At 37.4% G+C, this 26,590-nt stretch overlaps 1 protein-coding gene across 1 annotated transcript in view; it reads right to left on the reverse strand.

Moving 5' to 3' along the window:
* The window catches only part of GRB14 (growth factor receptor bound protein 14), a 47,984-nt gene that overhangs the window by 7,935 nt on the left and 13,459 nt on the right, over positions 1 to 26,590 (reverse strand). Inside the window, exons 2-11 of the mRNA XM_035896239.1 lie at positions 20,719 to 20,875; positions 13,633 to 13,754; positions 11,600 to 11,674; positions 4,910 to 5,047; positions 3,729 to 3,839; positions 3,440 to 3,535; positions 2,771 to 2,851; positions 417 to 533; positions 258 to 315; positions 79 to 166 (exon numbers count right to left, since the gene is read on the reverse strand). Of these exons, the coding sequence (XP_035752132.1) occupies positions 79 to 166; positions 258 to 315; positions 417 to 533; positions 2,771 to 2,851; positions 3,440 to 3,535; positions 3,729 to 3,839; positions 4,910 to 5,047; positions 11,600 to 11,674; positions 13,633 to 13,754; positions 20,719 to 20,875 (1,043 nt within the window). The remainder of the gene's footprint in view (positions 1 to 78; positions 167 to 257; positions 316 to 416; positions 534 to 2,770; positions 2,852 to 3,439; positions 3,536 to 3,728; positions 3,840 to 4,909; positions 5,048 to 11,599; positions 11,675 to 13,632; positions 13,755 to 20,718; positions 20,876 to 26,590) is intronic.

Below are 26,590 nucleotides of genomic sequence, written 5' to 3' on the forward strand. Positions count from 1 at the left end.
CCCAATAAGAAGTACATGAAAATAGCAGTTGTTGACTAGAAACATGCCTCAGAAGAGTTACATAAAGAATTAACTTACCCATCTACAAGTCCATGCTGCAAAATAAGTCTCTGAGCCTCTTCTCTGGAGATTTTATGATGAAACCATGACTGAGATCTGTGTATAGCTGTGGAAATAAAGAACTTTAAAAAACATTTTGCCTTTATTGAAAGAACCAGATATTACATTTCTCTGGCAACGAATTAACTCACACATACCCATGTTAGACATGGCAATAGGACTACCATGTGAGTTGAGTCGTAGGCACCCTCTCCTCTGTAGGAGAGAGAAGTAAAGATGTGATTTCAAAGCTTTTTTGTTAAAAAAAAATTAAAAAAACAGAAAATAATATTCTGATAAAGCAAAGAGGGTTATACCCGCCATGCTAATCCTTCTTCAACTGCAACTGAAAGGGCTTCTGTTGGATTTTCTATAATTCTGCTTCTGTGTCCTGAGAAATCCATTGCTACTAAAGAATTTTCTGAAATGCCTCTCTGCAACAAAGAAAAAGAAATTTAGTTTGTTCATTTTTTAAAAGATCCATCATTTAGAAGTGAGCTTCTGAGAAAACATTATGTTTTGTAAGTGGTATATCAAGCATCTGCAGTGTTTGCCATCAGAGCCAAACTCATTTTACCCTAGGGAGCATTTGTAATTCCAGTTTGCTGCTGCAAAGCTCGGTTTTACAGCCTGGCAGGACAGACCATCTTTTTGCATTACTGCAATGGATGATAAATACATTGCTTTACTAAAAACTCTATTTATATTACTAACTATAACTAGCCCTTTGCATCTCAAAACAAGTCAGGAAACTGCTATTAAGTAGCCCAAGCAACAGAAAAAAGATAAAATACAAAATTCTTATACATAACCATCAAATTAACAAAGATTTTAAAGATTTCACTTCAAATATGTCATAAATTTATACATTTTATAAATAAAGTATCACTCAAAGTTGACTGGATTTAAGCATTGAAAACAGTCATTTCTATGGAGTTTAGCTTCTATTTTAAGACATCCCTTCTAACTCTTATTACGGACTCAACAACTGTAGGATGTTATAAAAAATACTTTTTTTCTTCTCCCAGTGAAGATCCAGTTTGTAACAACAGAATAAAATCATTGAAGTTTGACAAAAGAGTCTTAAAACTCATCTAAATACTTCTCAGAAACCAAGGTTTATGAAATCAAGTTTCATACGGATTGTAATAGCTCAAATGTTGGCAGGCACTGGAATATCAAATTATTAAAAGAACATTCTAGCATTCTGTAAGTTAAAGTAACATCTGGAACACAAGAGGCCCAGATTTCCATAGGGTTAGCAAAGCTTCCAAGTCCAAAACCAAAGCAGCTCTGTTGCGTTCCTGTTTGGTTGCAAGCATGAATATAACTAGAAATGGAAGACAACAATTCTGTAGTTCACTGGAATTCTTGACACTGTAGTCTAAGGTTTGCCTGAGTAATTGTAACCTGTGAAGAACTTTGCAAAAGTAAAAAAAGCCAAGGACAAAACAAGAGAAAGTATTTGCCTCTAGGAGAGTGGAGGGAACTTCTGGTGGCTGACATGCTTGTGAGTTACTGAGGAATGTGAAACATGGAAGTGGTTCCTCTTCAAAGTATGTTCATTAGCTTGTGCACTTAAATTCCCAAGTTTATCCAATTTGCTGTTTAATTCATGAATTATACACAAGTAGAAAAACAGTGCCATGCTTAACACCAGGTATAGATTCTGGCTGTGTTAGAAGCTGTGTGAGCTAAACACACGCAACAGTGTACGAGGAGAGAGAACCTGTAATGGCTCCCAGATCCGTTATAAAAGCAGCAGCTGGCTATTGTAACAGCTTCACATAACAGAAAGTAAAGACACATCGGTGTATTAAGCACAGTTTTGAAGCCATGCTTACTAGCAATATCACTGAAAACTATTTTTGTGAATACCTATAATAGCAAATGCATATTTCAGACATTTTAACAGCAAGAACTATAATAAGAGCTAAAAAAATCCACCACAAAAGTCACTGTTATGAGTCCTGGCAACAAGTAATTTTTACCCTATTTAGCAAACAAAACCCACAAAAGTGATAAATCAGAAGTCTGAAATCAAATGATTCATAAAGAACTGGGATAACGTAAGATATTAAAGAAAAGGACAACCTGATCCAATCCCAGCTATCTGACTGTGGAGATGGACACAGCATCTAGTAGAGGCTGTCGTTCCTCCAAAACTCAGTTCTGCCAAATTATGGTGTCCCTCTGAAATCCAGTCAGTATCACAACAGCTGAAATTCATCTTAAGTACTTAATATTTTATATTAAAAAAGTAAAATGGAAGTATTACTGTATACCAAAAAGGATTTGTTATAGCTTTCTTATGCATCGTTTACAGCATGTGTAACCTTAAACACTTTGCTTCTTTTTTAATGCATTTACAGGTCTGCTGCTCTGTTTTCAAAATCCTCTTTTTGACAGTGATAAGCCAATGACTTCCCAAGATACTGAAGATTTGACAAAGAGAGAAAACCCGTTAATTGGTCTGAACTCCCTGATTCGTATTAAGTAAATGAATTAATTAGCTCTCTGGTCAACCTTGACGGCCCAAAAGTTTTCGGCAAGCATTTGCACGTGCAAAGATTTGCAGGATCAGGTCAGTCGTATAACAGACACAAGTTACTCAAAACCAGCATGATGGCAGAAACAGTGTATTTATTCATGGAGCTACTGTGGGACATACCATAGGTGTTACATTCAAAGGGCTGCAGCCACTTCTACCTTGATATGGTTGCATGTAATTCTGATACAGCTGCATCCCATACTAAAACCAGAAAATAACATGGTTAGCATTTGAAATTATAAACCTAAGCCAAGTAAATTTTTTTTCCACATGTAAAAGATAACACATGGTTTTCTTTACCATTAAAAATCAGGGACAAATGCTGTTACGATAAGGAAACGCACAACATTGTCGTCGCTGTTGCTGCTTGCCTTTATAAATATATATTCTGTGTTAAGTAATACCCACTTCATACACCAGCTGACCTATGCCTTTTTTGTCACAAACAGACGCATTTTAAAAACATATTAAAGTTCCCTTCTTTTGTATTCTCGTAGCTTTGTTCAACATTACTCAACAATCTCACTGAACTCAACACGATTACGTATAAGTATATGCTTAATGTTAAGTTTAAGTATTTGCAGGACTGAGGCTCCAAAGCATCATCCCATCCCCTACAATGGTTCCAGAGATTTCGTCTCTCTCTTGTTTCTTGGGATAAGCTTTCAGAGTACAAAATCGATATTGCTATTGCATGGAATTCAGAATTTCGTTACTTCTCTACCACACGGTATCAAAATTCCACATAGTAAACTTAAGCAAGAAGTTAACTCCACACAGAAAAATTACCTTAAGCAACCTAATTGCTGTCATCCAACAGGTCCTACTTTGTTCATCATCTGCACAGAGCTGTTTCAGGTCTCTGGTTCCTCCTGATTTGTTAGGCTAGAAGGCCACAGCACATTTTTTTTAGCATTAATGCATATCTTGAAGACAATACCTGTTGAAATAAAAGCCACTAATTCTCCTATTTTATAACAGACAGCTGAGTATTGTTTTCAAAAACCTTAAAAAAAAACTTAAGCTTACCTAAAAGCTGTGGCTTGCTTTAATATGTATCAGAATAATAAGCTTGTACCTTAAAGCAGAATCCATAGTTTGTTGGTGCTCCAGAAATCTTTTTGCCTGTCAAAGACATGTACATATCACTATTGCTGAATTCACAGAAAAACTGCAGATGCCTTGGCTCCTAAAAAGAAGAGCAATGTAATACAATTAGACTGTTTTTAGCCAGCCTCTCCACATTAAGAAACTCAGAATAGTAGTTATCCTGTTCCAAAATACACTCTTACATACTGCAGTTTTAACTGTGACATCATGAAATCTAGAAAGAGACAACTCAACATTAATTTTATAATGCAGAGAAAAAGCGCCTCAAACTAGTCAAAGAGTTCATTCTTCTAGGGAGGGAAAAAACCAAAGTACAAGTGATATCATTTCTGGGAAAACATCCACTGAATTCAAGCCACAATAACATTAGAGTAGGAGTCAAGTTTTGAGAGCAGTATGCATTTCAAATATAAAAATAAAATATACTTTCAGAATCTGAAAAACAACATACTGTAATTATTACTGTCCAGTACTATTTCTAACCATTATCTCCATCCTCTAAGGTTAATTGTAAGTCAAGGAAGCAAACAAAAGAAATTTGCTGAAGGATACAAAACCAGCTCAATGAATATTCTAACAGTTAACAGAAAATTCAGAACAAGAAAACATTGTTTTAAGTGGTTTATGTAAAAGGTGTCGCAACTCCAGTGTATCCTGTTTAATGTAATCAGGTTTAAAGTACTGCCATCAAAAAGTTGAACTAGTAAAATGAAAAACTGTCCAGTCACAAAATTTGAGAACTCTCAAAATCTTCCTGTAAAATCCTTTTATGCATAGGGTTTTGTTTATTTTAGATAATGAAGTATTACATCCACCTTTCAGAGCATCTACTTACACTTCAGAATTTTAACCAGTATTTGAAAATTCATTTTAAAAGGGCACTCTGTTAAGTGATTGGAAAAATATTAACCAGAATGAAGCAAAATTATCAGGCAAAAAGAAACTACCATTTCTAAGATAATACTTTCTCACTTTTATACCTCAATATTGCTCTAGATTTTACTTTAAGAAATAAGTTGGGTTTTTTTTTCATCACTGTAAATTGAAATTAAAATTTTGATTATTGTTACAACAAATTATCAATGCATACATATTTGCTCTAAGTTCATAGTTCTCTCTGTCTTTTTTTTTTTTTTTTCCTTACCTTACCTTAGATGTACCTTTAGTGGAAAAATAAAGGCCAGATCTTCTCAAAAGAAAATACATTTTTTTCCAAGATTTTTTTCCCTGTTCCTTTGCATGCAAATAACCATGAATCTCAGGATAAGTGCTGGAGCTTAGGAACATCTGTAAGAAAATATCAGACATGCATTTTTCTTTTCTTCTGAAACCAGCTTTCTGTTTCGTTAACAGACAGGACTAAGGGGAATAAACCCCTAAAACCACTATCATAACACAGTAATTCAGTTATGATTGCATCTAATCCCATTAAGAGCACCTCTGATTTAAGGCGTGTAGAATGTTACACAACTCCATGGTATGCTAAGCAAGTTACGTATTTATATGGAATATACAGTTTGTAATAAGAGCATTAGTTACGCAGTATGTTGACTTCAGCAATAAAACCAGTGTAAGCAGTCCTAATCCTATGCCTCACACCTTATTTATATAAAACTGCAAATCTATGTCACCAAAAGAAGGAAAAAAAAATGCCATCCCTTCCCCCCTCCCATGTTACAAACCAGATAAGGGAACTGATCAGAGTTCAAATTAATTCAGCAAACAAATCACAAAATCTGATCACAAAACCGCGTAGGTCAGGCAGATATTACCATTTTCAAAAGGAGGGAACAAAGGTCTCAGAACCTGAGGTGGTACTGAAGTAGGAGCTTTAGTTGAACCGAGCCCAGGAGAGGCTGGGCCAGGCACCAAGACAGCTCCTGTCACAGTGCTCAAGGTCACGTGGCAGGGAGCATTGAAAAAAGCTGCATCGGGAGGCAGGAAAGCGGACTTAAAAGTCTCAGAGATCAGCCATTTTGCCTCCAGAACCGCAAGAAAAAGGTGCACACCCTCACAAGCCATATCCAATGATATGGATAGCCAGAGAAGTTAACTAATGCACTGAGAGAAGCTAACTGATGCACTGCCTCTACTTGAGGCATTCGATGGCTTCTCTTCAGCCACTTCAACCAGACATCACCAGATGCAACACAGCTGTTATCTTGCTGAGACCAAGTACGCAGTTTTACTCAGTCTGCAAAAGTACCCACTGAAAGCTGGCAACCATGTTAACTTTATTCTAATTCCATGTAATGCATTCATTTTTATTACTCTTCTTCCAAGAAAACTACTCAAAACTACAACTCACATCTAAACAGACTAACCTAGAATTCTTCAATTTCCATATATGCAAAGGAATCTGTGTTGTTGCTAAGCTCTTCAAGGAACCTTGCCCCAGCCTGGCCTGCAGAATCATACATACTATCTAGGCTTATACAGAGGGAGGGAACAAGGGATTTTCTGGGCGATACCTGCAGCTTTCATTGCTGCATTTTCCTCGTGTCACCTGCCACTTTCAGAAAATCTGACTTGAGGACACAAAGCAACAGATTACCAGGCAAGAGATGGACTGGCCAGTACTGCAGCAAAATAATGAAGTGAACATGATTTTGGAAGTACACCAAGTTCTTTGGCCACTAAATAATGCAGTCCAACCAAGATACAAAAGGTTTCTTTCATTTTTATTGTTTTCCTACCCTGCAGCCAGATACATGACTGTGCCACCTGTAGACCAACCTGAACTCATTAAATTCAGCTGGTGTGAATGCAGTAATATGGGCAGGCTTCATCTGACAGGGGAGCGCCCCAGCCCACAACTAGGAATGCATTATGAACAGCTTCACCGCTGCTCTCCTGGGTAGTTAAATTACAATAAGACTAGGTACTTCTATCTACACGTGCTGCTGGCACGCAGCTGTGTGCAAATGCAGCTTAAGCTGTTTCAGCCACATGAAGCAGATGGGTAGGTGCTGGTAGGTGTTCCAGCCTGATAATCTTCCCATTTGCCAGGTATTAGTAGGTTCACCATTGGCAAATATAAAGGCTGAATTGAAAAAGTATTTTAACTCCATAAACAAAGTCAAATGGAAGCTTTAAGAACATCTAAAAGAGCCAATGTATGTAAAAACAAAAGAGCATCTTTTTAGGCTTTAGTAACTCTGTTGAAGATGAAAAGAGTGGCTGGCTCCCAGCCTACACAAGTGTCTTCCCCAGGATATCTGCCATAAGAGCTTCAAACCAGAAGCGTTGTCATGAAAAACACTTTTCTTACTCAGCAGACTAAACTGGAGGAGCAACACAAAGCTCAGCTTCAACAGTCACTGTTGTACCCATGCTATCAATTAAAATAAAGCAGCAATAATGCTAGGGAAAAGGCAATCCTAGATCCATCTTTTTCTTTCTAAGACAGCTAAGGAATGTGTGAGAAAATATAACATGAGCAAGCTGCAGTCAAAACCATTAACTGTCACAAAGAATGAGCAGTAAAAATATTTCAGAGTGAGAACTGAATGTCTGCAATAAACACCTAAAAATAAAGACAGTATAAAAGAGAACTTCCTTGGGGTTTTTTGTTGTGGGTTGCTTTTGGTTGTTTTTTTAAATGGAGGTACATGCAAGTTTATTATAGGGGGGAATGGATTCCTGTTTATGCAGATAAGAAGTAATCAAGATAGGACAAAAATAAGAAAAGTCCTTAATACAGGAAGAGGAAGTGGGGAGGGTTTAATCCCTGTCTGCAGCACACCATCATTTTTGGTCACACAATACGCAGAAATAAGCTTGCCCCTCCCTCCCCCATGCACTGAAATATGTAACATGGTATGTAGGGTGGTGTCAAATGTCACCATGTCTTTCGGTTACTAATACATGACACAAGCAAGGACTCAATTACAGTTTGACTAACTAGCTATAAACCCAAATAATTTAAAACCAAGCTGAATAAAAAAATATAAGCAAATAAATATATTTGGGGGGGTGGGGGGGGCAGGAACTCAAATCCATTAAAAAGTGAAAAACCATCAGACCAAAAAAATCATTGCACTGTCTCAGTGCAATGCAGAAATACTAGATGTCACTGAATGCAAAAAAAAGATAGAAAGCTGCACTCCTAACCATAGAACTTACCTATCCACACCTTCCATGTTTTCCATGAAAGAATGGCTGCAGTAGCAGAGACGACAACATGTGCTAAGACGGATGCCTCTCAAGCACTTACTCACTATTTTGGCGAGTTAAAGAAGCCATCATTTTCCTAAGATTCTGTGAATCAAGTTGGAATTTGATGACTGATTTCTTCAAAGATTTGATGACAGCCGGCCATGATCCAGCCCAATGCTACTGGGAATGAGCAGGATTTTCCCCTGAACCTGCTGATAAATTTTGGGGGTACCAAGTAACTCCAGTGAAGAACTGGTAGTGATTCTCAGTATTGCCTCCTATAGACCTCAGTCAGTCTGAGGGGTTGAGACTGGGAGAAAGGCCAGCAAAACATGGAGTGGAAGATGGGGAAAGGCAACACATCTAGGCTGGAAGGCTGGAAAGGCTGGAACACATCTAGGAGATTGACAAGAGAGTGAAATTCAGTGCGTGGCTATTTCAGCCTGAAGACTGGAATGGGGTCAGACGAGAAACTGGGCAGTGAAAGAGTGACTTGCTGTGGCAGAGACATTAAAGAAATGAAATCTCGAATCTTAAATCTGTGAAGGCAGAGACTGGGAACAACTAAGAACACGGGGCAAGCAATGGGGAAAGGGCAAAAGAAAAAGACATTATCAGTAATTCTGCCTTTCACAAAACTATGAGTGTCTTGGTAATCCTGTTCTGCCTTTAATTTTTGCTTATATAACTTTTTGTTAATGTTTATTTAGGAAAGACGTCTGCTCCTTTAATATATTCTACATCAGGTGCAAGTTTTTTTCATTGCTCTGGAAGATGGTTTGGACATGTGCTATCTACAATAGCTTTTTTTAATGTATTCACATTATACTTAAAAAAACTATTAGAAAGAAGCAGCCAAATTGGTCAATACAAGACTTGAACTCTGAACTTCAAGTTCAGAACCTGAGTATCAACTGCATTTTTTAAACAATGAGAGAAGAGCGGGGGGGAATAGGTCTTTTCATAAGCAAAAACACAAAAAAGTGTAATTACCAAACTAATTTCAACCTTCTATTTTGAAGATGTCACTGTTAAATTTAAAACACTTATTGACTTACTGCGTAGTGAAAAAAATAGTGCTACAAATACAGTTAAAGAGTAAAAAAAGATAATTACAGAATTTGGAAATATTATTTACGGACAAAAAGAAAATGAAAGAAACCTAGGATAAAACGTTGACCTTTCAAAGTAATTTTAAAAAAAAATTACTGACTTCAGTGAGGCTAGGATTTCACCCACTAACTCAGAAGGACTCAATTCTGTCAACACTATCTATGCTGTGCAGCCTCTTCATTGGAAATGCTGTCATGAATAAGAATACAAAAGGATCTAGTAGGTATATGAATTCATCTAAAATGGGAGTTGCTCCAATAAGCAGGCCATGTAAACAAGTCACAAGCCCCATTTAAAATTACCTTCAACAACAATTTCACATCTAATTAGACCAAGTAAATGAATATGTTGCCCACCTATGAAAGTTGCTACTTCTCAAAAAATAAACAAAACACCCCCAAATCTGAAAATAATAGGCTATTTCATTACTATGGGGAGAGGCCTCAGGTTAAAATCTTCATACTATGTTCATTTCTGACATTTTAAAGCATCCAATTTGCAAAAATAACCTGAAACAAGTTCCAAATGATCCATACTGCCTACCACTAGATATGTACATACAGCATTGTGTTTCAGAGCAGCCATACTCTAATCAATATAGTGAAATACTATTTTTTTTAGGCTAAAGATCTTCATGGCAGATTAAACCTTTCTCCTTGGTATACACAGACATTCGGTATGTATCAGACCTAGCAATTTTACTTAGCACATGCTAAATGGATCGGAGAAATGTAAACTTTTTTTTTGCTTTTGATGCTATTTAGATGCTTTGATTTAAAGTCATCAGCCAAAATACTCACTCTTTCACTTTCAACAAAAGTCAAGAAAAACATACTTGAAAAACATTTTACTTGTTTACAGCTCAATCCACAAAAAGCTATAAAAGTATCAGAAGTGATTTTTTAATCACTTGTAAGCATTGAGTTGTTAAAATTAATGTCTCTCTTGACACTTGACCAAGCACATCACAAATAATAATGCAAGCCCATTAACTTGTCTTAATGAAAGTTTCCAAGGAAATAGTGACACACGGTAAACAATTTAGCCAACAGCTTCTGCTGAAACGTGCATAACGGCTGCACAATCCACAAAGGTATTCTCTACTTTGTGTCTATTAATTTTTATTTGATGAAATACAATTAAACAGACAATATGCATAAAATAGCAACAGAGGAGAGTTCGTAACAAATTTTTCAAGCTATGAAAATGGGACGTAACTATATACGCATATTTAGAATGAATCTTATTCTTACCCACAAGCTCTGCACATGATCCACATATCACAAATATGGGCTTAAGGAGGTGCTGTGCAAGAGTATAGGGCAAACAGTTCCATTATAAATGTCTTTATTATTTTTTTTTCAAACTACCATATTACATTTGTGAGAAAAATATTAAGTTCTACTAACATAGGGGACAAGATTTTCTAAATTAAATATTTATGTTAGACTGCAAAATCTATTTGCTATTTAGGTAGCAAAAGTGAATCAATTTTCATTAGGTATGCAGTATCTTTTGGAATTACGAAGTTTTTATTTAGGTTTATAAAAAAGATTTATAGCATCTAGCACCTGTCAACTAAATGTAATTTGAAACACTTTTTACTATATTTGGGATAGTCTTAACCTCCTGACTAACATCTGCTTCTATAAAGATATAACTGTTTAGTACAGAAGAATGCTTTGAGAATTAGTTCTTTATGTTTTTCATTTCCTGGTGGATGCTAAGGTAGAATTTATTATACAAATGCAAAAAAAAAAAAAAATTAATTTCTGTATTTCTTTTAGTTCCACCTTAAATATCTTGTGTTACTATGTTGCCTTTCCAATCATTCTTTATCCCCAAACCTCACACATAGGGTGGTTGTCTTAAGACCAGTGAAAGTTCTTCTATTAATTAATTTTTCTAGTGACAAGCAAACAAGAGTGATGTGTATGTTTCCACCTTTATTACTCATTTTTCCCCTCTTTGAGAAGTAAGATGATGATCCCTGATATGATCATTCTGTGAAATTATTCCCACTGTAAATTAAAATCTTGTGTCCGCTTAAAAGATGACTAACACTGAGTGACCTACCATATTTTTTCTTCGAGGCTACAGTAGCCTTCAAGCTAACAAATCATGCTAGTCAGTCTAAACTTTCTATTTATTAAGTTTAACCATTTAACTCTTTTTTCATATGCATTTGTATTACATTACCAGCCCCTCAGTATTCTACCAAGGCCTGCTGTTAAGTATGTGCTGAGTACTGCAGCACTCCACCTTCTTAAGGAAACAGGGTCTTTCACTTCAAAAACCCAATAAAGGTATTAACCATTTTTACTGTATTTTGTGTGTTTTGGCACATCTTGATTCTGACAGAATATGCAAGTTTCCAAGTGTGGTCACATAGCAACTGTCTGGAAGGGACATATCACTTTGTAACTGGTAAGAAAAATTATTAACCATGTTTTTAGTTACTCAAAACCTAGCAACAGATCCAACAGTGACAAAGAGGTACGCTCATGTAACACAGACAATGGGAAATTCTGAGCTATGCTGGCTCATCTTCATTCGAGGATTACATACCTGTAATATCCCAGAGTGGCTTACAGCTGCACTGGTCTCACTTGGAAAAGAAATCATATGATCTGGAAAAAAGCTCTATAACAATAATAATTTGTATCAAAGTTCCATTAAAAAAATAAATAAAACTTTGTATCTCTTTTGGACCTAAAACTAAAGTTCTCAGTACAGTGCAAGACACTGCAGATTCTCTGGTTCAATAATTTAAGCTTACCTTAATATCATTCCTAAATTTGTGACATCCTATATATTATTTGATGAAAAATTTAGAATTTTGAGAAAACATCAATGGTCTCTGGAGCAAGAGGGTTTCATACACCAGTACAAGTCATATTGCAGTACTTGGCCCTTAGTGTTGTTTTTCTAGCAGTAATTTCTATTGCTGTTGACATATAAGACTTGCCCGGGGCTTCAATATGCTACAAAGTAGGGAGGATATACATCAACGTGCTGAAAAACATACTGTTTTCTGTTGTCCTCATTACACTAGAAACCCGGTAAAAGATTTTGAAATAACTTTCATTAATAGAGAACAAGTCCTCTCAGGTTTTTTTTTAGTTGTCCATTTTGTATGATATGAATATGAATTAACATCAAAACCTGACTACATCAATACAGTGTAGTTAAAAAGTCCGCATTTAAAGTGCCAATTTCATTATCAAGGAAAGCTCAAGGGATAATTTATGGGACAGACCTGCAGCTGGGGAGTTCAGTTATAGTCATGCAGATATGAACCAGCCAAGAGTTCGATCATTACTAATAAAGTTTTCTCAAGGCTTGGACAAGTTTGAAGCTAATATTTCCATGACCATCCAACGTCCACTGACTTTCATTTTTAATAAAACTGAACTACTGGTAGGGTTAATTCATATCAATTCATTTCTGATGAAGCATTCTTGCTGCACCTGGGACTAGAGTATCCAGAAGAATGACTCACAGTAAGGACTCCGATTAGCCACAGCTAATGGTAGTCACAGCTGCATGTCTACCACACTCCACAGCTGGTTCCACTCACTGGCTAACCAACAGACAAACATATCTATCCTTTGAAAGCTTCTCTATTAAGTGTAGACCATCTCAAGCTTAGAATTTTTAACCAGTACAGTGATACCCCCATGTCAGGCGAGTACATGATTTGCCTAGGGAAACACAGGTAGAGCAAGAAAAAGCCCCTCAGATCTCTTATATCTTTTGCTATCTTAACATTTACCTTTTCATCCTTTTCACAGGTAGATAATCTGAGTTCCCTTCCACTTTTCACCTTTTAAATCATCATACATTCCAGCTATTTCTCCCTTTGACATCTGAAACAAGCTGGCTTTGTAAGAGACAGCATTACGAGTGATCCAAATACACCATGCATTTGGGGAACCAGATGGTGAGCTCCTCCTGCTGAGCCAGGGCTACTTCCATGGCCTTTGCCATCAGCCAAGGTCTGAATCAGTAGCATTCATCTTTGGTAACATCCCTGAGTTACGCATTGTCTCTGCTCTCTTTCCATTCCTTACATACACTAACTTTGGCTTCACTTTCACTTACTCCTAATAGGTTATGGCTGCTCATGGCCTTTCATGTCAGTTGTCATTTAGCTGCAGCTGTGAGAAGCTGCCATTGGGCAGTGCTGGGCCATAACATTCGATTTGCACTTCAATAACAAAATCATCTTTGCTACAGATGTCCCTCCTCACACTGCTTCGTTTTGTATTTTGTTGTCACTTGACGGAAGCTTCACTCAATTTCAAAAATTTTGTTTTGTCACAGGTCTGCGTGCAAACTTCAATAAAGTTAAACCCATGTCTGCCTCCCTAACCCCCCAAAAAAATCCGTGAACATAGCTGTTCTACAATTGCAACAAAGGGACTGGGCAACAGTTACACACACTACAATTCCTATAGCCCATATATTCCCTCCCAATGATTCCTTTAGACTCAAGTTACACTAACAGCTTAACCCTCTGCCTATCTGCCTGTAACAGAGAAGACACTTTCGCAGCAACACCAATTGTACCACTTGACAGATATAATGTTAGGACTTACCAGTGGATTTTTAAAAAACTCATACTTGGCGTAATTTTTTCTAAAATACAGTTTGTTTTCCTCTTCCATTACCCAATTTGACTGGACTTCGATCACTAATTCATGGTCCTCTATAGCTCTTCCTGTAAAAAACCCAAACAAATTAAAAAAAACAACACATAACTTGCACCTAAGATCCTAGGAGTAGAATATGAAAACACAACGGTCAGATAATAAAAAATATTATTAATCAATCAAAATGAATACAAAACATGAAACAAGCAATCTGAACATAGTCCATTCACCAGGTCCATGTTACACCAAACTACTGTTCCACCTCAGCAGGGCCCAACTTCAGAGGTAGGACACATGTGGGGTTTTTTGTTTGTGTTTTGTTGTTTTCTTTTAAAGATGCAGCTGAGGGCTTTATTCCATTTCATGGCCAAATCCATGCGCTCCCTGCAGAAGCCAGGAACTGCTGTGCGATGCATGGGGCAGCACCTCAACCATTCACTCAGCCTGTCTGGGGCATCGGGAATGTCTTTCTAATGCTCCTTTCTCTAATGCATCATTCATAAAGCGAAAGTTATCTGCAATATAGAAAAGCATTAAATTGCCACCTTCTCCCCAGGTCTCTACTATGTCCTGAAGCATTTCTAAAACTGCAGATGAACTCAGGGCATTTCAGTGTTTTAATGTTCTTGCACAAACAAGGGATAATGATAATTTTAGCAGCTGTAGAACTAGCATATGCAAAAGGTGTGGTAAAACTAAGCCATGAAAAACACTAAAAATAACCTACAAAGCGAATCCTAATGTGTAGTTCTGCTTTGCAGTGGGGCGAGGGAAAGAAAAGGCAAAGAATTCAGATATTTGTACCACAGCACTGGCATTCAGAATTGGTGTTCTCACTGCTTTAGATTGCTTCTGCTGCTCAGATTCTTGAGTGAATTTTTTGATTTCACAGCATTGTACTGTAAATAAATACTGTAAATATGAAATGCACTTATAGGAAAGACATACAATTTAGTAACTTTCCTATAGATGTATCGTATATATTTATGTGTTATATACGCTGAGTAATGCAATGGGACTACTCATATTGCAGGAGGTTAAACATAAATCCTGAGAGACTATGGATAATTTCTGTGCAATATTATTAATACTACTTTTTTTTTTTTAATAAATTTCATCAGCTAATGAAATCATGTTAAAAAAAAAAGGATGAACATGCTTCCAAATGAGTACACAGTTTTTGTGACCACTTGTACTTTGAGTTGTGGACTCAGACTAATGAGAACAAGACATAGTTGAACAAAGTTGTAGATTTAATTTAAATGATCACTGGCACCTCCACATTTAAATTACACCCCAACAACGAGTTACAGATTAAGAACAGGTTTGAGATCTAAACTTATGTCTCACTGCCAATTACGGGGTTTTAACATCCAATCCGGATCATGGTTTCAAAGGGAAAGGGCAATTAAAAGTATATTATAAAAAACACGTAACAATTTTCTGATCACATTTTCTACAATTCATTGCATTATCATAAGGGATCTTACGATATACTTTAAATGAATGTTGATGCTCTCATATAACTACCTGTCGTTACAAACTTCTTAAAAAATCTTAACAGATAAAAGAATAGTATAGATTTTTTTTTAAAACTCAATTAGACATAATATTAAATTAATATAAATGGTAAATTTTTGCAAGTGGTCCTGGCTAAAAAAGAGCCTAACTTGCATAAAGCGTAGCATGCACAACCTTCTAAGAGATAAAAATCAAACCTCAAATTTGAACTCGTTAAAGCCTCTTTAGAACTACAGCATCTTTTTATTGATCTTCTCTTGCCACCTTCTTCGCCAGTCACTGCTTCATGCTTCCACATTGTCCAATCTGGTGGGTAACAGCCTTATTGTAGCTTGCAATTCTATAGGCTTCTTCAGGAAATTTCCACACAGCAAATTTAGAGACAATACACTCATACAGCTAAATTTCATCTCAGTAGGAAAATACCAAGTTCACGACTAGCAGAAAACAACGCACTCTCATGATCTACACACCAACTAGGGAAAAGTTAAGCTTCCACTGAATTTAACTCATTCTTCACTGAATTAACTCATTCTTGAGCCCAGAAAGACAGAGATTAAGAATGCTACATGAAACTCACATTTTGTAACCAGATCAAATGAAGCAAATAAAAACAAAGCAATTCAGAAAACAAAAAATACCCCCAAAATACTGAAAGAAAAGTGAGCATCTTAGAATCTCGTATAGGCTGTTCTACTCCAAAACACATTCTTCAGATGCAGAAGTAAAGAGACACTAAAGAACTGAGGCTCTTACTCAAAACCAGCATTTTTTTTCTTTTCAGTTTTATATAGAGAAAGTTCTCCTTTGGGATGACATTTAAAACTCTTAAATGCTTGGCATTGTGACATTTAAGAAAATACCATTTCCTCAAGACTTACTTCTTGGTACAAAAATAACACATTCTGCATCACCCCAATGGATGGGTAAGGATGCTGGTAATTCTTTATTTTTAAGGTGTCATATCACAGAGTATTTTACAATTGATTCAACTTACATTCTTGAAGGAACTGGAACACTGAGTTAGTGCCCTCCAAAACACAGCCCTGTAATCAAATCCCTAAACGTTGCCATGAAAAAACTGTGCTTTGGTTTTGTTAGATAATTTTTTCTCTTCCAAAGAGATTGGAACGTTTCTACCTTTCTCTCTACCATCTTTACTGCTACTATCTCTAACGTGAGGAGAACCTGCTACAGTCCAAAACAAAGTCTCCTTAACTATGGAAAGTAACTAAAGCACATGAAAGAAGATTTAATGTTGAAGTGCATGACAGAACATGTTGCAAATACCCTCCTCCCTAGCCACCCAGTGGGGGAAAAAAATCTAAACTAAATAAAAACCAGAAAAGCCATTGCCCAGTACTATTGCAGAGATAGCATTTTGTGAGCCTTCCCACAGAAGAATTTCTAAATCTTCCCTAAATCTTCCCTAAAAGAATGCAGACAGTGAAACCAAAATGAGGGAGTGAAACACAACAATGATGTGCCTGACCATGGCAATATTGCCTACCCAAAGAGGAGTCCTAGAATGTGTTGAGCTGCAGAAGCAAATGGTAAACTGTTTACAGTGAACACAAAAATTTCTCACTAGAAAAGGAAAAATTTCAGGATGAAGACAGTATTTTCCTTGAAAAGGAAAACTACGGAAAGCCGATCTGTTTTCACAGCCTGCCCTGTACAGGGGAATTGCAGGGGAAGTATGGGACTCCAACACCATGGTACCTGGTGATAGGGATGACATGGCATCATCCAAATCTAGGCATACCTCAGCTGCCTTCAATAATCTTACACAAGGTGAAAAACATCCCAAGAATTTCTTTGAATTCAATAACTTGGGACAAAAAGGACACCTACCAGAAGCACACAGTTCTGAAATATACTGCCATTTATAGTGCTGCAATAATCGTCGTACTTCAGATATTTGAAAAACCTCAGAGGTGGGTAGGAAGGCTGAGCATCCTGGGTGGTGAGGCAATGGCAGCGGGCTGCGCGCAGCGTGGGTGCCCCACAGCAGGCAGATGGGGTGCGCTGGCTGGCTCCCCAGGGAAGCGGCACGGGTGGAGAAATCATCTCACCTGCCCGCTCGCCCCAAGTCAACAGCATCTGGTCAGCACTTGCCGTGCAGTGAGGACATGACAATGCTTAATGTTCAACAATACAGTTCCACACTAAAAGGCAAACAGGTTTGTGAAAACAGGAATACACAGACTGTGGTTTTATGTTTTCTTTTGGGTGGATTTTTATTTTTTTCTTTTTTAACCTTCACATGCAGATACCCCCCCACAGCAATGAAGGCACACTCCAGTGACATAATTAGTCTGTCTTGATTAAAAGCAGAATGCTGTGCTCAGCTCACTAAGATTCATGCAATCATACCTAATTCAGGGGTATTCAGACAGCTGTTAGATATTAAAGAAAATGTTCACTAATTGATGAATGAATTATTAATCCACATCAAACTGGAATTTACACAGACACACACTCACTCACAGTACTTCTTTCTATAGCCATTCATTTAACTTGGGAGCAGAAAAAGACTGTCCAAATTTCCATGGGTTAATCATACAACAGAATAATAAGTAGCAAACAGTCCAAAACTAAACCATCATTTGAAAAAATCTGATCATGCTATTCATCCAGTGCTTAAGAATATACTTAACGCAAGTCAAGATCAGTATGTTAAACCTTTGAAATAAAACCAGATATAACAGTATCATAAAAATAAATCCTTGATTATTCAGTATTACAAAAAAAAAATAAAGAAGATATCTCAAGTTGTTCCTTTCCTTGGCTAATAATGTTGAATTGCCATCCTCATCATCTAGGACATAATTTTATTTTAAAAATCAGCAATTCACCTTTTTCTAAAATTCTGCCCACAGCAGCTGGAGCAATCAGGAGATGGTACGGTGAATGCACACTAGCAATTTTGAGAATTTCAGAATCTTAGGAAAAGCAACTTCACTACTGATTTGATATTGAAATCTTCCAAGACATCCTTCAGATTGAAGCACTATTTGACAAAAAGTGTATCGTGCAAATAAATAAACCTGGAAAAACAATGCCACTATTGTTCTGGCATAGTTTGTCAAAAGTGTCTTCTTCAATAGTTACTACACTACTTAAACACCAGACACACTATAAATTACAGAGAAGAGTTCTACTATTTATATAGTAGTGTTGTCTAAAGCCATTTTTATACCTCCTCTTCTGTAGCAGTCAGTCATTTACAGCCTCGACCCAGATTTAACTCTGACCTTACTCTGAGCTGGAAGCATCTTACAACTGATACATTCAGTGCAAAAGCTTATAAATATCTTTGAAATGTTACAAAGCAAGAAAAAAAAAATTGAAAAACGTTTGTGGCTGCCTTCATAGAATAAAAGGAGCAGAAAAGGGCAGAAAACCGTCTTAGCTTTTGTAGTTCATCTTTAAAATATGGCTGTTAAACATAATGCAGTCGGAGATGCACAGTCAAGTTTATTTTACACAAATGCATGAGTCCCGATTCCCTAGATACACACGCAGAAACAGAGCTTAACAATAGCTTTTAGCCATATATAAATATCTGTGGTGTGTGGGGGTGTGTGTGTGTGTTTGGTTTTTTGGTGGTGGTGGGTGTTTGTTTTGGGGTTTGGTTGGCTTGTTTTTTTTTACTTTTTAAATCAACAGTACTGGAGTTACCAGGTATCAGTCCAGTTTCTTCTGAGAATTAAGGACTCCAAAGAGTTTTCTACGTATTTTAGAATGCAGAAAGGCCCCCAAAACGTCTTCTTTCTCAAGCCACACGTTGCACTAGCAGCTGGAACAACCCTTGAGGCTGCAGCAGAAGTACCACCTTTGGTAACTCTAGTGCAGTGCCAAAGTTCAAGAGTAATATGGAAACTTTGGGTGACAAGAAATTAAAATAAGATTTTTATGGCATTTTCTTCTAGTAGATTTTTCTGATATAATTCCCTATAAAACCCAACACAATATGGTACTGAAAAGTAGTGCTGTAAAAGGTAGTCAGATTGTCTGACTAGAGTATCAGTTCAACACTACATCCAAGTGGTGGGCCTGTGTTCTGCAGTTTTTATATATCTGCAAACATCCCTTTTCTCCCTGTCCTGTTTTCGGCTGGGATAGAGTTAATTTTCCTCCTAGTAGCTGGTGTACTGCTGTGTTTTGGACTTAGTATAAGAATGTTGATAACACACTGATGGTTTAGTTGTTGCTATGTAGTGCTTACACTAGCCAAGGCCTTTTCAGCTTCCCATGCTCTGCCAGGTGCACAAGAATCTGGGAGGGGGCACAGCCGGGACAGCTGACCCCAACTGCCCAAAGGGATATTCCGTACCATATGATGTCATGCTCAGTGTATAAACTGGGGGGAGTTGGCCAGGGCGTAGTGATCACTGCTCGGGGATGGGATAAGCATTGGTCAGCAGGTGGTGAGCAGTTGCATCACTTCTTTTTTCCCACGTTTTGTTTCTCTTTCTCGTTGTTTTCATTTTCATTTTTTAAATTATTATTATTATTATTATTATTATATTTCAATTATTACACTGTTCTTATCTCAACCCATGAGTTTTCTTACTTTGGCTCTTCAGATTCTCTCCCCCATCCCACAGTGGGGGAAGGGTGAGAGTGGCTGTGGGGTGCTTAGTTGCTGACTGGGGCTAAACCATGACACTCCCTATATTTAATGTGTCTTAATGCGTTTTTATACTGCAAAATTATATATAACCACTACAAAAAGGAACAGAGACCAGAAGTGAAAATTATAGTTGTAATCTGAAACCACCTTTTAAACTGTATAATAGAAAAAGAGGGGGTTTACTACACTAGAGGAACACTGATGATGTGGAAGGAATTCAGAGCATTTCGTTTACAGCAACTTAAAATACTAAGCATAAAGTCACTTCCACCCAGTTCACTGGTCTGGAAGTTTAGAAGAATGGGTTTGTTTGGCTTTTTAAGTAGCCCTGTCCTAGAGTTCACAATAAATCTAGCCAAACTGATTGTACTGAAGGAAAATACTGACAGCCTACTCTGATGTTATTTCTGAAGACTGAGTCCTATTGTCCAGAAAGAATAGCACCGTGTAACTGCTTTCTATCCTTAATGTCAAAGATTTCACTCAGGTGTGTTGGGAAGAACAAAGATTTTCTTTGCAGTGAAAACAACCCAAGTCTTGCTAGGGATAACCAGGAAATACCAGTAACAGAGGAAGAAAAGCAAGGAAGAGCAAGGAAGAATTTGCAGTGAGAACCTTATCGGTCAGTGTCTTCCAAATCACTCTTACAGATGCAGATTGAGCAATGTGAGGCATTTTATGCATACTTTGATAAAATGTACTTTATAGCTATGCTTTCAAAAAAACAGAAGCAACAAACCCAAAAGAACAAATTCACACAAGCCCTCCCATCATTTTGCTTCCAAGCCTTTCTATTACAATTATACTTCTATGTGAAAATGAAAACCAAACACTTTATTTACTGCCATACCATTGCATAGTCTTAGTCTTACCTAAACCTGTGTGGGTAAGTTGTTCAAACAGAGTCCAGCTGTGGTCATCAATATAGTGGTTCTTCAATATCAACAGCTGACATACATCCCTGGCTGTTATATCACTTGGTACTTCCAAGGCTCTGCTAGTATCGTCTTCGCTATACACTTTAATTACCTGCAATAAATAAAAATGCTTAAATATCCGTAAGTTTAATTTTTGATTCAGTTAGTCCAAACATGTCCCTCTCTCAGCCTCATGACTGACACAAGAACCTATGCATATCAGATGCAATACTAAAGACAACCATTTCTCTGTAGCACAACGGTGTAATTGAGAACAAAACAGCTGAGCAAAGTGTATCCCACTTCTAAATTTCACTCCTGGACATCCTTTGCCACAGGACACTGGGCAGATTGGTCAATTCACTTAAAAAAAAAAAAAGGTAATGAAGAGGTAAATAAACCTGGTGAAACTACATTCTTATATAAGGTAAAGAAGAAACCACAGAGGATAAACAATGAAACTCAAGAACTCTATGACTGCAGAACTGTAGAAAGATTTGATAGAGTTAATTCAGAGAACAGCAATCAGATTTGAGATGCTCACAATTCTGTAGACAATAAAAACAGGAGACGCTAAAGAGCTGCTTCAAATTTTGACAAGCAAGAACTGGAACTATGAGTAAAAAAAAGCATATATACATACAGAATCAAAAACTTCATTCATCATATGAAGATGAAAGTAAATAAAATGTTCTAGAAGATGTACATGTAAAAAAACTTATCACAAAGTACACAATTTTTATCACGCTTTATCTCTGTAGTTTTTCCAAGTTTCTTCATTCTATTAAGTATGGGGGGAGGGAAGGAGGCAATATAAACTCTCATGAGTTTCAACACTGATACACATTTTATAGTCCAGAAGAATGGGCATCCATTAAGTTCTTGAAGAGGTGAAGCTAAACCTGCTTACGCTTAATTTCAAATCAAGAGGTTGAGGAAGTCTTATTGCATACTGACTGTTTGAAAGAAGGCGTGGCCATTTAGGTATTTTTTTTCTGTACTTTTTTCTCTGAAGGAGAATGAATCAGATGAATCAGTGAATTGGATGGAATTGATGCAAAGCACTAGTGCTGTGTCTTATTAAGCTCTGCACAGTGACTAATCCCATTAAAGTCAACACGGAAGGGGTTTTTTGTAAGAGTAGAAAATAATTTCATATTCTTCACAGCAGTCAAGAAACTCAATATTCTGTTAGATTTCCTTTCTCATTTTTTAAAAGTAGACAACACAGAAAAAGTGAAAACTATTCAGGTTCCTGACACAAAGGTTAACTCTTATCTGTGGTACTGTATGTTGGAGTAGTAACATAGTTCCCAAAATGACAGATGTTTGAGTTTTTATTATAAACACAAACAGGCAAGTAAACATGAACAGTAGGTATAGAAGATTTGATGCAACATTAAATATGCCATAACATTATTCTGGATACTCAGAAATACACTAAACGATCAAGTCTAGAATGCATCTTTTTTACCCTTTGTATTTTCAAACACACGTTTTCACCCAAAAGCCACCCAATGTCATGAGATTGGAAAGTGAATACATTAATTCATCTTTAAGAATGGGATTTTTTCCCCAATATTTACATTCTCTAGTAGTGTGAAGTAACACTGTGCAACATTATTCCCTCTCTACCAAAACAGTAAGAGTGTGAATGCCCATTCCCAGCACAGTGCCTGCTCACTTGCTTGTGACAGGCTGGCCACAACAGCCAGGAACTCAGCACAGGTTAAACTACCCAGACAAAGCACAGACATCCTCAAGCCAAAGGGCACCTAAGACATTTTTATTTTATCTAAAAAATCCTCTTCTCAGTTTATTCAATTTATCCATATTCATCAGAATACACACCACACCTGAACTTTATGCACAAAACCTAAATACCATTGTAAACCCTTCATTAAACATCAAGACACAAGTTCTTACTTTAAAGACAAACAAGCATGTTATTGTCAGTCAGTCCTTAATTGCTACCTTATTAAACACTTGCTCATTTCAAGCATCTAATGAACAATCAGCAATTTATTGTTGCCCTAACTTGTTACAGCAGCTCCTTTTCTGTTTTGTGCCGAAGTTGGTAGGGAAGCGAGCAAGGAGCTGCAATGATATCTCCTGCCACCTGTATCTCTCCCACTAGCAGCAAAAATCCACTCCACCCCCCCAAAAAAAACCCCCCCCAAAAAAAAATCAGGTCAGCTCACCCATGCTTTCCAAACAGCTCCCCCATGCTTTCCAACCATCAGAATAAGGAAAAAGGACTCCACGTGAAAGCCACCTAGACATTAAAGCACACTGATGGTCTTACTCCTCTCCAAAACCCTGCTTTTCTCTATGCAGCTACACATACAGCAGTTCTGTTACAAACTTTGGCCCAGCATATTAAATCAGCATGAAGTCCATGATGGTTTGCTTTAGTATTTCAGCTAATAAATGATAACAGTTCAAGAGTTCCACACAAGGTTCAGCCATCCTTGCCATGACACTAATCTCCAGGATACAGCAAATATTAAAATCACACTTCTGAAGTGCTGAAAATCTCTCTATACTCAAGAATCAACCACCTCAAAGCAGAGTCTTCCAGGGAAAACAGGCAGACCTTGGAGAAAGTCGGTCCAAAGTTTCCACAGGCCTAAGCTACAGCCCAGTACTTACATTTAATACAAAAGGCAAAAAGACCACATCAGTATTGAATTCAATGATCGATACTGTCAAAACAGCCGTGGTTGATGGCTGTGCTTGGGTTTGTAAGACGTCTGTGCTTTGGCAGCGTTACCACTGCTAAGCAAGTGAGACCGACAGCACCGCAGCCGGCTTGCAGCAGGGTCTCGTTCCACCCACATAACCTAAACTCCCACTCCCGTCACACAGAAATGACGTTCTGTAGTTCAGGATAAACCGGCATGAATTACTTAAATCCATGCTGTATTTACAAGGATTCAAAGGTGAAATTAAAAGAGGTGTCTGCCAGGGTGTCCTGTGAATAGGATGGAGGGCTCTACAGGTGAGTAGACAAAAGAGCTGGCAGAACAGCCAGCACACACTAGCAACTACAGTTTTCCTCAGGTACTCATCAAGTTAGGTGGTGCGCTTGTTTTACATACAGCAAGAGCACGTACAGCCAACGCTGAGGCCCTTGACAGACGATTTTTACAGAAATTCTCTTTAAAAGGGTTAAGAGTCGCGGTGCAGATGACTACACTCTTATTGCTGAAGAAATAGAAAAAGACTTTTTAAAATGCTCAAGAAAGCAACACAAGTCATGTTAATAAGCTGCCTGCGGCCATTCAACTTGGGGAGTGGGGAGCCATGGAGGTGGCCTTGGACTACAGGAGCACAGCCAAAACAAAACAAAAGAAAACAACATAACAAAAAAAACAATAGGAAAAAAACCCACCAGAGTTTATATTCTCTGTGAGTATTCTCACTCAGCTTTCTCAGCATAGGGAAATAAATCCTGCACAAGTCTAAGACAACAGACCACCCCAGCTCACAGCTATGAGGTGCTACCTTACAAAACACAAATCCTGTGCCCTTTTTCTCTTCCTTGCAAGGGATTCAAATATAGCAGGAGACAAAAAATAGGCAGTCACCCAATAGACCCTTCTGAACTTCTGTTACAGTTTTAGTTTAATGAAGTGAATGTGATGGTGTAAATCTCATCAGTTAGAATTACTTTTGAGGGTGGTTTTTTTCATTAGAAAAAGTTGCTCGGTCTGCGCTTTCCGCTGTGTTTGAAGCAAAGTCTCTTGTAGGATTTGCTGGGAATGTATTTGTTCCAAGGCGAGTGGGTCACTTGAAAAAGGGTATGTTCAGAATCCCATTTTTCCTTGGAAATATGTTGCAATGAATACTTCTCTTCCCAGAAGTAGGGGATGCTCCAGGAATTAAAGGGTGGCAGGATTATGCTAAAGATGCAGTTCTGCTGACCTCCTCTACAGATGAGGAAGCTTGGGTGACCATTTCTTTATTTTTATTAGCAGTTCTCATCATGCATTAGGCTGGCCAGTCATTCCCACTCTCTTCCATTTTTTCCCCTGAAAATTTGTCTGAGAAGTAGCACAAGAAAAGAGCTGCTAATTGAGAACAAGACGTCATTACAGTTTTCATTACCATACGTGCTCATGCTTTGTTCTAAAGCAAGCTATTTAACTTCCCTTGACTATCAGTAGACAGCTAGAAAAAGTTGCCTCAGTAGTGCTTTAATCTTCTTCTTTCCTGTCCAGTTTATAAATACAAGATTTTAGTTCTTCCCAAGGTCAGAAAAAGAAACATCTCAATAGCTTCCATTTAAGCCACTGGAAGTAAGAAATTAGCAGTTCCAAGATCTTCTTATAAGAGGAAAGCACCAAACTGAGCATGACAATCATTCATCATTTTCATTGCCTATGGGAGCAGGCAAGGAGGTACAGCTTTCCTATGCATCGTCTTTCCATTTTTCAATATATTAAAGATCAGCCAAGATCCCAGATGCATGTGCAATGCATCTTTATAAATCCAAAAAATTATTTGATAAGAAATGTTGCTTCAAAATAAAATGTATTGTTGTTTGTATTTCACTAACCATCTGAACTCAGAATGTAAAATCAATGTTGATAAACATAACATAGTATTTAACATGGAAAAGGAAAAAGGAGACCCCAGCTTTTATACTAAAAAATAATCAGATGGAGCAAAAAACCAGAAACTGTTGAAAATAATAAGTAAAAGGGCAAATAAGGTAATCAGTGTGGGAGGAGCAAGAGAAGGCCGGACTCTACTCCTCCAAGTCTTCTTCCACACTCAACCATCAACTCCACTACAATAATTAAATAATGTGTTTCATAGACTTTTAAGAGAGGGTATCCAAGTCTAAGCCTTCGGAATCTTCAAGCCATCTGGCTTGGAAGTTCTAATCTGCAGAAACAGCACAAACATATGGAAAGACCATACCCTGCGTTGAGGAATTTCAGATTTCAAACTGAGTCCTGACATGTGCAAAAAGCCAGGTAGATCCAACAGAAAAAGAACCACTCTGTATTTACGTGCCTACATCCAAATAACCTGACATTTACATGATTCTTAATGCTGCTGTATAGCCATTAAGACAGTGGATGGTCACCACCTTTAAAAAAGAAAAAAATCAGACCACTTTTATTTATAAAGATACAAGCACCTAACTTTAGCTTATCATTTCCACAATTATTTTTCCCCCATGAATAAAACATCGCACATTTTGTACTTAAATTACAATTTCAGTCACATTTATGTTAAATGCACAGTTATTGTATACAAAACCAGGCCTTAAAAAGTCTTACACTCCAGGGTGCCATACTTCCCCGGAGATCCTGCCTGATACTGTGCTAACCTCTGTCTTTAGTGTTAACTAACAGGCTATTTGCCTGAAGCATTTGTTCTCCAACTTCCAACCTTGCCCCCTGCTAGACAAAGTTTTTTGCTTATTGATATTGGCAGAGGGTAGGGGAATTTGGAGTGTATTTGAACTACAATGGAAGCACTTGGATATTTCTAGCCTTTTGAACGATTTTATGACTTCTAGCAATAGTCTGTCTTGGTTTTAGAGAGAATCAGCAAAATTCTGCTTTCCTAAGAATATTTAAGGGCAAGTTAACTCACAACTAGTCTAAAAAAAAAAAAGCGTGTTAGTAAAGTTTACTGTCTTCATTATCAAGCATGAATACAAGACTTTCCCTTTAAGTATCCTAGCCTACAGTTAAAAGGCCAGCTTCCAATATTTCCTCCAAAGGGAAGATTTCCAGGCCAAAAGGATTCTCACAGTTTGCAGAAATCTACATCTGTCATTTAAAAAAAAAAAAAAAAAAAAAAAAAA

Source organism: Egretta garzetta, unplaced genomic scaffold, assembly GCF_000687185.1.
Source record: "Egretta garzetta isolate BGI_Z169 unplaced genomic scaffold, ASM68718v1 scaffold16, whole genome shotgun sequence".
NCBI classification, from domain to species: domain Eukaryota; kingdom Metazoa; phylum Chordata; class Aves; order Pelecaniformes; family Ardeidae; genus Egretta; species Egretta garzetta.